The 14,930-nt window shown below is 45.8% G+C and overlaps 1 protein-coding gene across 6 annotated transcripts in view; it reads left to right on the top strand.

Annotated features, from left to right (window-relative positions):
- The window catches only part of rptor (regulatory associated protein of MTOR, complex 1), an 86,947-nt gene that overhangs the window by 61,071 nt on the left and 10,946 nt on the right, over positions 1-14,930 (top strand). For all 6 annotated transcript variants that reach the window (XR_008694197.1, XR_008694196.1, XM_029158745.3 and 3 more), the window contains exons 18-28: positions 1,260-1,400; positions 1,516-1,636; positions 1,731-1,871; positions 3,210-3,365; positions 7,069-7,187; positions 9,380-9,483; positions 9,961-10,138; positions 10,221-10,331; positions 12,488-12,593; positions 14,452-14,566; positions 14,653-14,777. Coding sequence is in view for 4 of the 6 variants with exons in the window: in XM_029158745.3 (XP_029014578.1) it covers positions 1,260-1,400; positions 1,516-1,636; positions 1,731-1,871; positions 3,210-3,365; positions 7,069-7,187; positions 9,380-9,483; positions 9,961-10,138; positions 10,221-10,331; positions 12,488-12,593; positions 14,452-14,566; positions 14,653-14,777 (1,417 nt within the window). In the remaining 2 variants the exon portion in view is untranslated. The remainder of the gene's footprint in view (positions 1-1,259; positions 1,401-1,515; positions 1,637-1,730; positions 1,872-3,209; positions 3,366-7,068; positions 7,188-9,379; positions 9,484-9,960; positions 10,139-10,220; positions 10,332-12,487; positions 12,594-14,451; positions 14,567-14,652; positions 14,778-14,930) is intronic.

Below are 14,930 nucleotides of genomic sequence, written 5' to 3'. Positions count from 1 at the left end.
CTGCTCATATTTGCATGCTCTCACACACATACACAACAAGAACATCTGTCTGCAGCAACATCGTCCTTCTCATCTGGTCAGGCAGCTGCTTTGGCTGTGGGGTTGAAACAGGTCGGTGCTCATACACGCACACGCACGCGCGCACACCACCCACCACACACACAGTGCGCACACACCACGCACACACCACCCACACATGCACACAGCACGCACACACACACACACACACCGCACGCACACACACACGCACACACACACACCGCACGCACACACACCGCACGCACACACACCGCACGCACGCACACCGCACGCACGCACACACACAGCACGCACACACACAGCACGCACACACACACACACACACACACACACACACACCACCCACCACAGACTAACACACACTTTAGAAGTGTTTTTCAAATTGTTCATATATTTTCCATCTTTGTTGTTTGCACTTTGAGTTGTTTGAGGCCTCAGGAGGCTCATGCTTACTGATCATAATTGACAGCATCAAATTACAGAGAAGCGACATGATTACAAGTAAATGACTGTATTTTAATGTTCTCGGTGGATGTTGTGTTGAGACTCCTCAAATGTCACGTTCCCCAAAAGCCTTAAGGAAATGAGACATTAAAGCAAAACACAGGCTTTAATTCATTTTAAGCCAAAGCCCAAACAACGCTGGCATTGTTACAGAGCAGTTTAAAGCCTTATGTTACTACCACACACACTCAGAAACAACGTTTGTTTGTAAATGCCACTGGATGATAAATGCAGCAGTTTTTCAATGTGACACTCCTATTTTCAGATTTGATTTTAAGTCACTGCGGTGACTTTCTTATATTTCAGGTTACAGTATGCAAAGCAAATTTGAGTAACGTTCATGTGAAATGCTTCTGGTGATCTTTATAATTGGCACAAAGCCAAAAAAATCAAAGCAAAGATGATGAGCATTTGCAGCACAAATAAACCAACCCTGTTAAAAGCTACGGCTGTGATGAATCGTTTGTCAGAAATGCTGCCAAATGTTCCTTCTTTTGCTGTCGTTTCATTTCTTGTGAGTATCCCACATGGAATATTCCTCATCTGTGACGGCAAGTTTGGATTAAATATCCAATTAAGCAGGAGAAAAAAGTTATTGTCACAAAAACAACTTGCTGGTGTGCAAAGCTGTGATCTGCTCATTTCATTGTGATGTACTGAGAAGAGAGCAGCCTGAAGCACAGTGACCACTAACGCATCCCACCCACGTGCTTCAGGTGAGGTGTGCAGCTGTCTTTGCTCTGGGGACGTTTGTGGGGAACTCTGCTGAGAGGACGGATCACTCCACCACCATCGACCACAACGTGGCCATGATGCTGGCCCAGCTCATCAACGACGGGAGCCCTGTGGTCCGCAAGGTCACTGCTACACTCCAGCGCACACACACAATCCACATTCACACATCTGTCACATCTGTGTCCTGAGAACTCCACAGAAAGAGCAGTCCGCGACTGGTTTCCTCTTGTTTGACAGGAGCTGGTGGTGGCACTGAGTCACCTGGTGGTCCAGTATGAAAGCAACTTCTGCACGGTAGCGCTCCAGTTTATAGAAGAAGAAAAGAACTACACAGTGCCGTCGCCGGCCACCACCGCAGGTGCGCCGATGGAGAAACCAAGACGGACGCAGTGAAGTATGATTCCTGTTTATTGGTTTGGGCTCATGGAAGCTCCTTCTCCTTTCACATCCAGAGCCCGGTAACTTGACGCCAGTGAGGGACAGCCCGGCCATCCCACGCCTGCGGTCGGTCAACTCCTACACCAACATCCGGGCCGCCACCACAGCACGCAACCTGAACAAGAGCCTGCAGAACCTCAACCTCAACGAGGAAGGTGGGAGGAATAAGGGGAAGTCCCTAGGTGGAGCCATGAGCTTCCAAGCTTTCTGGAGATGTTTCTCTAGTCTTTTAACCTTATGCCTAGAAACGCCAACCCAGTACTGACAGGACTCCAAGCCAGTGAGAGTCAGGTTTTATGGCCTAGATGCAATAAAAACATGATCAGATGCTGGACCAATAAATCACTTCAGACAAGCTCTGTGGGAGGGCTAGAAAGTCACAGAGTGATTGGGCAACATCCCAGAATGTAGGAATAACAATAAACATAATGGCATTGGTTCACCAGCAATATGGACTTTAAATGGCAATACATGAATGTTTATTTTGTTTATTTAGCTATCGATTAGCTTAGCATTGCTTGGATGCTTGGATTCCTTAGATGCTTAGTTTTCCTTTGAGCTGCACATTACTAGGTTTTTATAAGGTTTGGATAAAGTATCAGAGTGGTAGTGCCACAGAAGCTTCGTGTGGGCATTCTTACATTCTTACAATTCTTACAGAATTCTTTCATTCTTGTTTATTATTGAAGCTGTGTTTGATGCATGTAAAAGGCATTTGTATGGTGTTGTAGCCTGGACTCTACTGTTTAATTTGATGTTAAGCATGTCTTTGTAACTTAAAATCTAGTGCAGTTGTGATGCATTCAAAGCACTGAAACCATCACTGACCTTAGTTAGAGCCCAGTGGGGACAGCTGAGTCGTCATGTAATCACATAATCACAAGCTTTATATTTACCCATACATTGTTATTAATCATGATAAACATCCCTCCACATGTTAGACAGCTGTGCTCAGTGCCAGCCCTCTGCCCTCGACCACTACCAGGCTGAGTGATGCCGAAGGCCCGAGCGCGGCTAAATCACGGCCACTTGATGAAGCACATAACCTGCTGCTGACACCATTTGTAACTCTCGTTCCCGGTGCTTATTCCAATGCGCCGCAGCGTTTATCATCAATGAGCGCAGCGCCGAGTGCGTTTCCGTTCGCCACCAATCTCCATTTCCACATTTCATTGTGCAGTCAGCTCCCGGGTTACGTGACGCTTGGTTTAGTGTGAGTCAGAGCGATGCTCATGAGCAGAGCTGTGCCAGGCAGTGGAAATGAACCTGTGCAGCCTCCAGGTAGAATGTAGGGTTTACGCAAAGGGGGTGTTATTGCTTTGTTCTTTTTTTCCCAATGATAATAATGAACTACATTTTTATGGCAATTAAGCTGCTTCTCAAACAAAATAAGGAGCCTATTCTTTTGCTTCAATTCACACCAATGGACGGATTGGTGCTTTTTGGTCAATTCAGTGTAAGACTCGTGGATGTTCGTTGTTTCTTTCATTCAGGAGGACCAGCAGCTTTTTCTCCTGGTAACCTGAGCACCAGCAGCAGCGCCAGCAGCACCTTAGGGAGCCCCGACAACGACGAGTACATCCTCTCCTTTGAGACCATTGACAAAATGCGACGGGTGTCATCGTATTCTTCCCTCAACTCCCTCATAGGTAACTCCCTGACTGACGTTTTCATTTCACCGCTGTTTAATGTGTGATGCCACGATGTCAGCAAGGAGGCTGGGGCTTCATGTTCAGTTTGAGCTTCCTGCGATTGAGTTTGATTTTGACCAGTCAGACTTCACATACTCCTCACTGAGAAACGACCAATGCCAAAAATTCCGTTGCTTTTGTCCTGGAGTCTATACAACTGGCTAAAGGAGTGTGGATTAAAAAACACAGCATCAGAAACTGGCTTTGAAAGAACGGGTGTAGGCAGGTGAATGCTGTTCCTTAATGGTTTTTTACTCCTAAGGTGTCGTACGTTAGAGTTGCATGTGTGCATACAGTACTAGCAGGAGCGCCACAGAACGACGAGAAAGACTGAAAGAAATGAGGTGAAGTGTGACGGTACCAAAGAGAGAGATCCCAGACTAAACCTGCAGAGAGTGAAACATAAAGAAAAGCTCCCAGTTCAACAATAGAAGTGAACGCTGCATGTGTAAAAGAGCAGCACAGGCCGCCTGAGCCACCGGAGGCTGTTAAAGTGCTTTTCCTGGTACCACGTAAGTGCTCTCAGGTGATCAGCATGCTCCGTCATGCGTCCTGACAGCCAGGGTGTGTGAAGGCAAAAGCGCCATCAATTTACCTCCGCCCCCACGGGAAGGGGAGAGTGAAACTGGGGGTTCCCTTGTTCTCCCTCCTCTCTTTAGGTTTCCGTAATCGTTGCTTTTTGCGCTGCAGACCTCGCAGCCGTCGCGCTGTCATGTCGCCTCCATGCTCGTTTTGCACAGCGCAGTATAAAATGAAAGGAACCAAAACGGAAATTAAGCTCAGGAGAACAGTGAATGTGTTCTTGCATGAAGGGAGGTTGTGATGCTATAATGAAATCTCCTTTTCAGCACATATTCTCTGATTAGTTCAATGAGTGCCACTGTAGCTTAGTTTTTAGCGGCACCTGGCTCAGTCAAACTCTGTGGACACTTTCACTTTTTCAGGACGGACTTATGGTCAACTCACACTTTTCTAAATCAGGTTTGTGCAGATACTGTATTACTCTCCCTCACACACATGGGTGATAAAATATTTTATTTCCCTCTGTGAAATACATATCAGGTCATGTTCTAGTTTGGGATTTATCATCTAATAAAGAGCCAATATTGTTAAAGCTCAGGTGCCATGGGACATCAGAGATTAGATGCAATTAGATGAATTAACTAATGAAAAAACACAAGCTGGCACAGCTCTTGTAATCTTATTACCCTTTTATCCAACAAATTTAACATGCAGTGTTTGTTTAAACCTCCTTTAAACTCCCAGTGGACCATTAATACCAGTGTGAGGTCCCAATGTAAGCCTATTAAGAGACATACTGGTCTCACGCTCACTAAGGTCTTGCTGGAAACGAGTCCCAGGCTCCTGCAACTCCAGCTCACAGTGTGTAAACGAGAGCGATGCAGAGGAACGGGTGGTGGCAGCCAAAAGAAATGTCTAACACGTATTTAAATGGAGATGAGCCTAAACCTCCATAAATCTGGGGAAGACTTGACTTTTTATTTTTTTAATTCATTTTCTTTACTCATGGTTTTCTTAGGACCCCAGGGACTCGATTTTTTTTATTTCACCTGAAAGAGCATCGACTCGTTAGTGTCTTTCTGATTCTAAGCAGCGTATGCACTCAGTTCAGTCTTTTAAGGCTGCAACGAGGCCTGGACATGTAGTGCAGCCGCTGAGAAACATCTGAATGTTAATGCAGCATCTCTTGGACACTGGCCTGCAGGAAAGCAGCGTGTGGGCGGCAGGAGTCATTTATTGATTTAAATCTCAAACATTCATTGTCTGCTTTTTCTTTGAACGATGGATAGTAAGTAACGTCTGTTTATTGTATAGTAACAGTTCCATAGTGTGGGAGCAGAGATTCTGTCAAAATAAATTGTCATTCAAATAAGTTCTTTGAATACATCCTCGCCTTTGAATGACAGTTCATGAAGGAGTAATTATTTTTTTATATCTATTTTAAACTTTGCGTTCATGTTAAAGTGGATCTGTACTATTAGTATTAGTTAGTGGAAAACCACTACTGATGTTTTACTGGATCTGTTACCAACTGATTGTATGAGATGAAAATCAAGTAGAACCGGGTCTTCAGGATTCATCCTTTTATATTTAAGTTTCAATCCTCTGCTACAAAGGCAAGAACAGTGTATGTTCAAATATTTAGGTGGTTAAGTTATATGCATAGTAATAAAATGTAAGCATTATCTACAAAATCATCATAAAAGTGAGTCAGAATGCAGCGTCGGCACTTCGCTGCTGTTTAAAGCTGCTGTATTGTGCCTTTGTTTTGCTGGTTATGGCTCCTTGGCTTAGTTGGGTGTGCTGTGACTCTGGCCCACATTAAAACCACTCACCACCATACAGAGAACCACAGTCAGAGGGCTGCAGCAGGAACAGGCCAGGGTTGTTTCAGCTCTGCTTCACTCAAAGTTAATTATGATCAATCTGTGAGAAACTAAATTTCATCGTGATTCAGTAAAGGTGGAGATACTGTATTTACCTAAAAGTAGTTCTAGGGCCAAATCTGAGGTTCATGCAGCCATGAACCCCGCTCAGTTCAGTAGATGAAATATTTTTATATTATAAGGTTTTCCTGCTTTCAAACGCTCTGATGCATTTTTATGTGCAATCATTTCAACCATTTAAAGCTCCAAAAATCGCATTACACAGGACTGGGCAGGCCATAAAGCAGTGATGCAGCGGGTCCATTTAGCCGCTGGTTTGCATCCTTACGTCTCTTCATCCGTTTTGCTCTGTGCCAGTCTGGAAATGACACCAGTGTCGGGTGAGGACAAGGCAGCGGTGCAGTGCTCCACTGAGTAATATCTGCCGTCATGCAGCTGCGCGTGGACCGCGCGGAGCCGCCGCGATGGCAATTTGTGTGCACGGCACTAAAATGGTAGCGGAACATGACTTCACATCTATCACCTGGCTGTTTACTGCAGCAGCTAGCACGCAGCTAGCCTCCGCTAATCATATCCTGCCCCTCAGGCTACGGTCTAATCACCTGCGTTACACTCTCACTCATTTTTTTCTCGCTTTCGCACTCGTGTCCTCTCGATGCTTTCGTCTCGGCATTTCTTCTGGTTTATTGCTATTATTACTCCATTATTTGTTTCCCTCCTCTCTTGTTTGGCCTTTCTCTGCTGTTCCTTAGAAAACACAGCAACACACCTTGTAACATCTGATCTGCAGTCTTCTAGGGCTGGAGCTCAAGGACAAGAGGTAGCAATGATGGACGTGAGCCCAATGATCCTCAGGTTTATAGTTAGGACAGATCTGCACATGTAGTCAAAGAGGAAACATTCACATGTTCCTAATGTCCCTTCGAAGACAGAAGAAAGACTGAAGCTGACAGACAAGGGGACATTAGAGGGAGATGGAGTGGAAGTAGAAAAGGCATGATTGATAAATTCCATTTAAATCGAGAATAGTCCCCTCTCACAATAAAAATGAGAAAAACGACAGATGAGCAACACCACCAGACAATAGTAGAGACTTTCTGCATTCTTACTCATGATAACAGCAACTCTTCACAGCTGCGTATGCGTTAGTGTGTGTGCGTGTGTGTAATATTTCCGAAGGAAATAGCCCTGCTGTTTGAAGGAGCTAAGGAGTGCGTTGTGTTGAACTGGTTTGTCTGGTGTGTCTCCTCCAGGTGTGTCCTTCAACAGTGTCTACACTCAGATCTGGAGAGTGCTGCTGCATCTGGCTGCGGACCCCTTTCCTGAAGTGTCCGATCTGGCCATGAAGGTCCTGAACAGCATCGCTTATAAGGTGAGCTGTTTAGCTCGTTGTAAACGTTCCCCTCTTTGCGCTTTCTTTTTTTTAACACAAATTTATGCAGCAAAAAAAAAGATCGGTTTCACAGAACACACTCCTCAGTCTCCCGCTGCCATTTTCCTCCTGCAAAAGGCCATTACTTTTGTGCAAATGCAATTAAGGGGTGATGACTCCCCCAGGCGTGGCAGAGCGGAGCAGAGCAGAGGGACTGCTGTAACTTAAGCAGGCATTATAACGGCAGTCGTCCAGCACATACTCTAACCCTGAGGCTAAAGGCCTTGTTTCCTATCACCACCACCACTTGTCCCCTCTGTTCCTCTCAGACGAGCCGTGTCAGCGCTGCGAGGCTCCCTGCTGGGCTGCAGCAGGAAACAGCAGGGCTGGATTTACTGTACAGTGGGGCGTTTTTCTGCTAAGACACTGCACAGTTCCAGTTTTGGTTTAGGTGGACCTGCAGCGCTGAAGCCAGTGGAGTCGAGGCTGGTGCCATATTTGCTTTTCAGCCACGTTATAATCCAGAGAACTGAGACCCAAACAGACGCTGTTTAGTCTGTTACTGCACAAACCCCAGAGCTGCTGTGCCCCGTAACTGATAAAAATGACGACTGGCATTCTAAGACTGGTCTGTTGTAGCTGCACAGCCTAAATAAAGCAAATGAGCAGCTGCAATAAATGATTTAGCCTCATCTTCAGCATATTAGTTGATAGTTCCTATCGTCCCTAGACTTGAACTGCAGTCTCATCCTGTGTTCATCGCTACTTTTAAGAGTTGAATTAAATTGTGTCTGTTCTAAATCATTATTGTTTTTATGGCCTTTCTCTGTAATGTCCTTGTTAGAGACATATCAGAGTATAGCCACATTAAACCACGCTGCTACATTTCAAACATGCTGTAAATTATCCCAGTAGGTGGTTTAATGATTGAATCACAGTCCATTTTGCTGCGTTGTCACACAATTTATCATCGTTCATTTGATTTGATCATGGAGCCACAGCATCCGTGCAGCTTTACAACCGTATGACAAATAACAGCCTGGTTTTCCTAATGCAGTTCTATTCAGTCCATGCAACTGTGATTAAAATATGCAACGAACGTTTGTGCATTTAAAAAAAAAAAAAACTTGCACAGGAAAAAAAAGAGTTCCCGTAGCTGAAGTCAGAGCCCGGCAGTGAAAGCTTGATCACCCTCAGCCCAGGTTCACGAGCGGTAACACAGGCCTGTCTGGGTATTCGGCTCTTTTAATTAGGCTTTTGAATGTCAAATGTTATTGATTCTTGTCGCTAAGTGTCCAAGGTCATCAGCTAATTAAAAGGCACTCGCTTGATGAAATGATGAAAGCTGTCAATGCTCTGGCATCAGTTTGATGTTTCCTGTCTTCCCAGTGCTAAGAATGTAGCACTAAAGAATATTCACACAGTTTTATCTGAGTAATAGGTTTTGTCGCTACGTCAGCTGTAGCTGAGTGGAGCTGATACGTTCCCTCCCTTCTATGTCCTCATCTCTCTGATCTTATGCTTTAGCAGCAGAGCTTTGCCATAACTGGGTTTGTTTTGCTCCACTTGCCTCTTTACGAAGCCGACCCATGTCCCCATTAACCGATCACAGATGCAGCAGATTGTGTGTCTAAAGTTTCATTTAAAACTTTTCTCCCCCCCTCGGCCTTTTAGACACAGGCAATAAACAAATGATACTCGCTGTAATTTTGTAATTAGCATAGAAATCAAATCAAACGCAATCCCAGGTAGTAAAATGTGTTTGTCTTTGTTAACCAGATTTACATGGCGCACCGTTTTCTCTCTCTTTCTCTCTCTCCACCTTGCTTGAGTAAACAGCAGCTCTGCTATTCATCAGCGATGCTTTGCCTCTATTGTCTTTATTAGGTTTGGCCCTCTCCTGTGAGCAGCTTTTAGACAGCTTACAATGAAGAGGTTATATTACCTGCTCCACCTAATGAGATAAAGTTCAGAAAACGTAGGCAAACTTTGTAAAGTGCTGCACCTCTCTGCCTTATAACAGCAGGAACAGCGCTCCAGTAGCGTTATTGCTCCTAATCCTGATCTGTCCTCATATTTGTCTCTGGAACACTCCACTCCCTCGTCCCTGTTTCTACATTTTAAAGACCAATTTATTTCCTGTGGGTGTGTTGTTAAAGCGGCATCAGCTAACCTGGTTTCTTTGTGCTCAGGCGACGATGAATGCGCGCCCTCAGAGGATTCTGGATTCTGGATCGCTCACCCAGTCGGCCCCAGCCAGCCCGACAAGCAAGGGCACGCACATCCACCAGGCCGGGTGAGGGGACGCGTCCCAGACATGAATATTCAAGCGCTCCTCATCTTTTGCATCATGCATACAGCTCACCAAGCCTCCCAGGGAGGCACATTCATTTAGTCCAGTCGAAGGATGCTGTGAAACTAATTCTAGCGTCGCTCCCTCAAGATGGAGCATTTTATTTTTGTAGGCAAATAATCTCATGACATATTGTATAATATGGAGCGTGTCTGAACACAACACCAAAGACAGAAATGAATTTATGCAAAGAAGCGAAACTTTTGAACAACAAAATTATTACCATGGTATAAAAACATTTAAATGAAATCTTTTTCCAAACATTAAAGATTATACAGATTATCAGATAAACCCTTGTTTTCCAGCTTCGGTTGGCGCCACTTATATGAGCCTCTTGCTGCTTTGATTGCTGGACGGTCTCACGCTCATTCCAAACCAGTTTCTACAGCGATAAAGGAACTGAATCTGTGTCTCCTGCAGCGGGTCTCCTCCCATGCCCAGCACCAGCAGCTCCAGTCTGACCAACGAGGTGCCCAAGCCCCCCACCAGGGAGCCGCCGGCCGCCCGTCCCCCCTACACCCCCACTCTGGGAGGACAGGCGCCCCACTCCCATCAGTTCCCCCGCACCCGCAAGATGTTCGACAAGGGCCCAGAGCAGGTAGAGGGAGATGTCGCACAACGAAGCTCTCGATGAGCACTGCGAGTGTTTTGCTCTTTGAACCGCTGTGTTTGGGTCTCAGGCAGCTGAGGACGGGGACGAGCCAGGCAGCCACAGGAACTACATCAGTGCAGCGCTGCAGACGGGCCTGTGTGACTGGAGTGCCAAGTACTTTGCTCAGCCTGTTATGAAGGTAGACCCTCCCCACTGTTCCAGTGTTCCTGCATATTTCACCCCACCTGTCACTCCGCCGCCACACTAACAGTCAACTGAAGTGTATTTGTATCAGATTTGTTCTCTAAAATGCAACAGTGAGTGATGAGCTGCATCGCAGTGGCAACACGGCAGGGACGAAGCAGCATGTCAGTTAAGCTGTTGCTTTGATGAAAAGCTGGTAACTTATTTTTGAGTAAAGGGACAAAGAAGAATTACATTAAAAACATATATCTATGGTGCGGCTCCTCCAGCCAATCTACCTCTCAAATCTAAAGTGGTTGCTAAGCAACAAAGGTAATGTTCAGTTTTTCTATAAATATTGATATAAGGCAGTGTTACAGGTAGACACTTGGTGAGTTTTACAATGGCTGTCAGCAGTGACTGAGCCGTCTGAGGACACGGACTGTGTTTTAGAGGTTGTTTAAAAAGTAATGTAGTCCTATGGAAAGTGCAGACGAGGGACCAGTCACAGTGTGAGGAAGTACCTGCTGCTTGTACAAGATGGCTTCCCTGAATAATTTAGCTCTTTGAGCTTAATAGCTTAATATCCTCCTGAGTCAACTTTACAATTAATAAAAGTGTTTCTCAGCAGGCGCAGTAGGCGTCATGTTCTATATTATTAAATCAAGCTGCAGCTGGCGTCCTCGAACTTCACTAAGCCACATGAAGAAGGGCTTCCGTTAAAAACTAAATGCACAGTGTGGTGTCAGCACATTCAAAGAAGGAGCACAAGGATTTGGTAGGTGTGAAGAGAGAAAGGAAGTGAGATGGAGTGATGTGACAAGTAGTCCAGCAAAATATTTACAGAATGGAAACGTTTGGGGCAAAAGGAGGACATGAGTGGAGTAGTGACAAAGGTAAGGAAATGGAAAGTGAAACTGAGGAGGAGACACAGAAGTGAAAGTGTATGAAGAAAACCAGGATGAGAGGCAGACGGAGCCAGAAGTGTTAACAAAAGATGAAACGCAGAGAGATGATCGAACAGGAAGCGTGAGTGAAGGAGCAGACGAGGAGGGGGTTCGCCATAACGCAAATCAGAGTGCTGTGTTTGCAAAAAAAAAAATGAGTGCTGCCATAAAACTCCAGTCCAACGGGCGTGTGTCTGCGTGAATAGACCTCAGAAAGTCTGCACGCGGGTTATCATATCTCTGTGTCAGCAGTGTGTGTGCTTCAGAGAGAGAGGACCCGCAGTTTAATGAGGGTGTGAGGAGAGTCCTGACATCAGAGACAGATGAGAGAGAGGTGCGAAGCTACAGTTTGAAGAGGGGGACGGGGCAGCGGTCACAGACAGACCAACAGACAGGGCCCAGCTCACTGTGAATGACACAGCCTCCAGTCAGTTAGTCTGTGATGAAAGCACCACACCTGCACCTGCAAGAACTCATGTCCAGCCTAAATACAGAGTGGGATGTGTGTGTAGAAACATGAAGCCAGACATTTGACCCAGATAAAGATTTTACTCAAGTACAATTAAACAATTTATCAGTTCAGTAAAGTGTTTCTGTAGAACTAGTTATTATAATTATTATTATACATAATTATAGTTCAAACGCAGCAGACATGGCTTTGTAAGTCACAAACACAATTAACTGCTACTGCTAGAGTCAAATAAGAAATAAAAGGTTTTCTTGCGGTAGTTTTAGACTGAATGATTGATGCTTGTTATTCCTTTCTACACACACACACACACTGAGCCCATTGCTGTGTATTCGCAGCGTGCAGACCTCTGTGGAGAATATATGCAGGCAGCCTACACACAGGCACACATTCTTCACCTCAGGGTCTCATTATACGCTACATTAGCGGCTGACACAGAGCAGGAACCACAACCCTGGGAACTAGTGTATCAGCTGGCTCCTACCTTGGCGAGCACGAACGCCCACACACACTTTATCACACGCTGGTCTGCGGTTAATGCGTCAGCCTCAGTCTGATTGTTGAACCACTTAGTCTCAGGTGGAGTCAGGAACACAGATGAATGTGACTCATTCAGACTCATTGACACTCTGGCAGGCAGCATTTGACACACTCTTCAGCTTCTCCCGCTTATGCAAAGTTTTTTCATTTACTGTACATGTATCTGATTATGTTGATGGAGCATCAGTGAAATGTGAAATGATTGCTTCCTCTCAGATGCCGGAGGAGCATGACCTGGAGAGTCAGGTGAGGATGGAGCGCCAGTGGAGGTTTCTGAGAAACGCGCGTGTGAGGAGGCACAGCCGGAGCATCACGCAAAGAGGTTGGTGTCACACAACAGACGTAGAGCTGACTTCTCATGTGATTCTTCACATGGTGGAGGGAGCTGGGCTCTGTACTTTAAATGAAGAATTAATTTGCAGACACATTATTGGAAATCAAATTTAATCAACTATCTAAATGTCACCCCAGGTTTGGTCTTATTGGTATTAAATGAGCATGATTATATCTTATTAAAGGCGTAGTAATTTATGCACAGTGTAACTTCAGAATCAGCAATATTGTTTTTTTTTAAATGTCAGGGGAAATAAAACGGCAAGAGGTGGAAACAGGAAATAATTTAGCATAGATCAAGACAAATTTGTGGGGTTTCAGAATTCCATAAGCCTCTCTGTAAGTGTTCTCAAAAAAAACATGAATAACATATTTAAAGTTGTAATAAACGGCGTCTGTATGTGTGACACTAATAAATAAGGCCTCTCGTCTAATACGAAAGCTGTAACTGACAGACAACCCCTGAAACGTCACATAACGTGGCCAAAGCTCCGGTCCGTCAGCAGAGCAGCAGGCTAGTTAGATCTGGTCAGTGGAGTCAGTGGTCAACGGTCACACACACACACACACACACACACTGCAGCCTGCTGCCAAGTGGATAAGGACTCGTTAACTGACAAGATCATACAATGAAATTAAAAGCAATAATTCAACAAACAGCCAGGAGTCTCCTTCCGAACCTGAGTGCGTCATCACGTCTCAGCAGCTTCCTGAGATACACGTGTTTGCAGGGATGAGGTGAGAATGAGGCAGAAACGCTTCCCTTCCTGGACACACACACACACACACAAACACACACTAAAGAGCCCAGAGTGCCGGCGTACGCTCAGTCTCCCCGAGTGTAGTGAGAGCGCTTCAAACAGAATAGCTAACACACCCCACGTCATCGGCACCCCCTCCACACACACACACACACACACACACACACACACACACGCAGTCACGAGGCAGCTGGCGTCAGAGCTGAGGCTCGCTCACGCATATGCCTGCGCTTCTACTCACTAAATCACTGAGTTCCCCTTCATCCACAGTTTTCTGAGAGAGAGAAGTAGTAGGGTTGTCCTCATTCAGTCTCTTCCCTCCCAAGAGATACGAGACGTGAGGAGAGGAGGAGGGAGGGTGGGATGAAGGAAGAGGACCTCTGAGGCGGTAAAAGGACGGAGGAGAAGTCTTGTACACCTTATGTGACTTACCTGTATGTTTGTTTTTACCCATTGATACGAAATGTACTCGCATCTTTGGCTTTGTTCAGCTTTGAAGCCCTCTGTGTACTTTTGCAGTACTTGCGTATCGAGCGGGCACTTGAACGCCATGAGCAAAAGCAAATCTGTGAATTCTACCCACTGGCCTTTCATCCACTTTTTTTTTTTTTTAATTCGTCGCTGCATCTGTGATGAGTTTGTGATGAATTTTTCCCCTCATTCTTTTCCATCTGATTATGTCAGTCCCAAGAGGGCGTTGAGGTAGCCAAGGACGAGCCGGCGGACCAACATGTGTTGTTGCTATGGCAACATACGGTCAGGCGGTGGAGGCATCCGCTGCATTGGCGTCTTGGCTCAGCGTTATCCTCACATCCAAACCTGCCAGGGGGACGCAGCCAGTCTGCTTCTCTGCCTAGAACTTCCCAACATAGATTGAAATGTTCTGTAATAGCATCTGTGTAAATGATTTCCCAACACACAGTTGCTTGTTGTAGTTAGTATTCAGAGTTTCTGCCTCCCCCTGATGCGATCTGTAGAGCTCCTCCAGATGACGTCATCATTACTAGCGCGGTGCCAGTCTGTGCCATGAAATCTGTTTCCAGTCGCTCGCGTCCTGACTTCCAGCGTCCCCTCGCCCCATCGCAGGTGTTTCCCGTCTGGATGATCAAATATTCATCAACCGCAACCCTGGAGTCCCGTCTGTTGTGAAGTTCCATCCCTTCAACACCTGCATCGCAGTGGCTGACAAGGACAGCATCTGGTCAGAGACACACACACACACACACACGCACGCACGGTTCTGCTGAGGAACGGATGGTTTCTGATGTGTATTTGATGTGGTTGTAGCTTTTGGGATTGGGAGAAGGGCGAGAGACTCGACTACTTCTACAACGGAAACCCTCGCTACTCTCGCATCACGGCCATGGAGTACCTGAACGGACACGACTGCTCGCTGCTGCTCACCGCAACAGGTTTGGGACGCGCCCGTATCACTCCAAGTGCGCACACAACCTGGAAGACTTAAAGCACGGCAGCGCTGAGGTTTAGAAGTATTAGTAAGCAACTCAAACATTTTCACAAATCACCAGCATGGACATCGCAGCGTGAGCCACCATAAACACTGG

This window comes from Betta splendens, chromosome 1 (genome assembly GCF_900634795.4).
Source record: "Betta splendens chromosome 1, fBetSpl5.4, whole genome shotgun sequence".
Taxonomy (NCBI): Eukaryota; Metazoa; Chordata; class Actinopteri; order Anabantiformes; family Osphronemidae; genus Betta; species Betta splendens.
The sequence above is the reverse complement of the archived record's forward strand: the minus strand, read 5'-3'. Positions and strand labels throughout refer to the sequence as shown.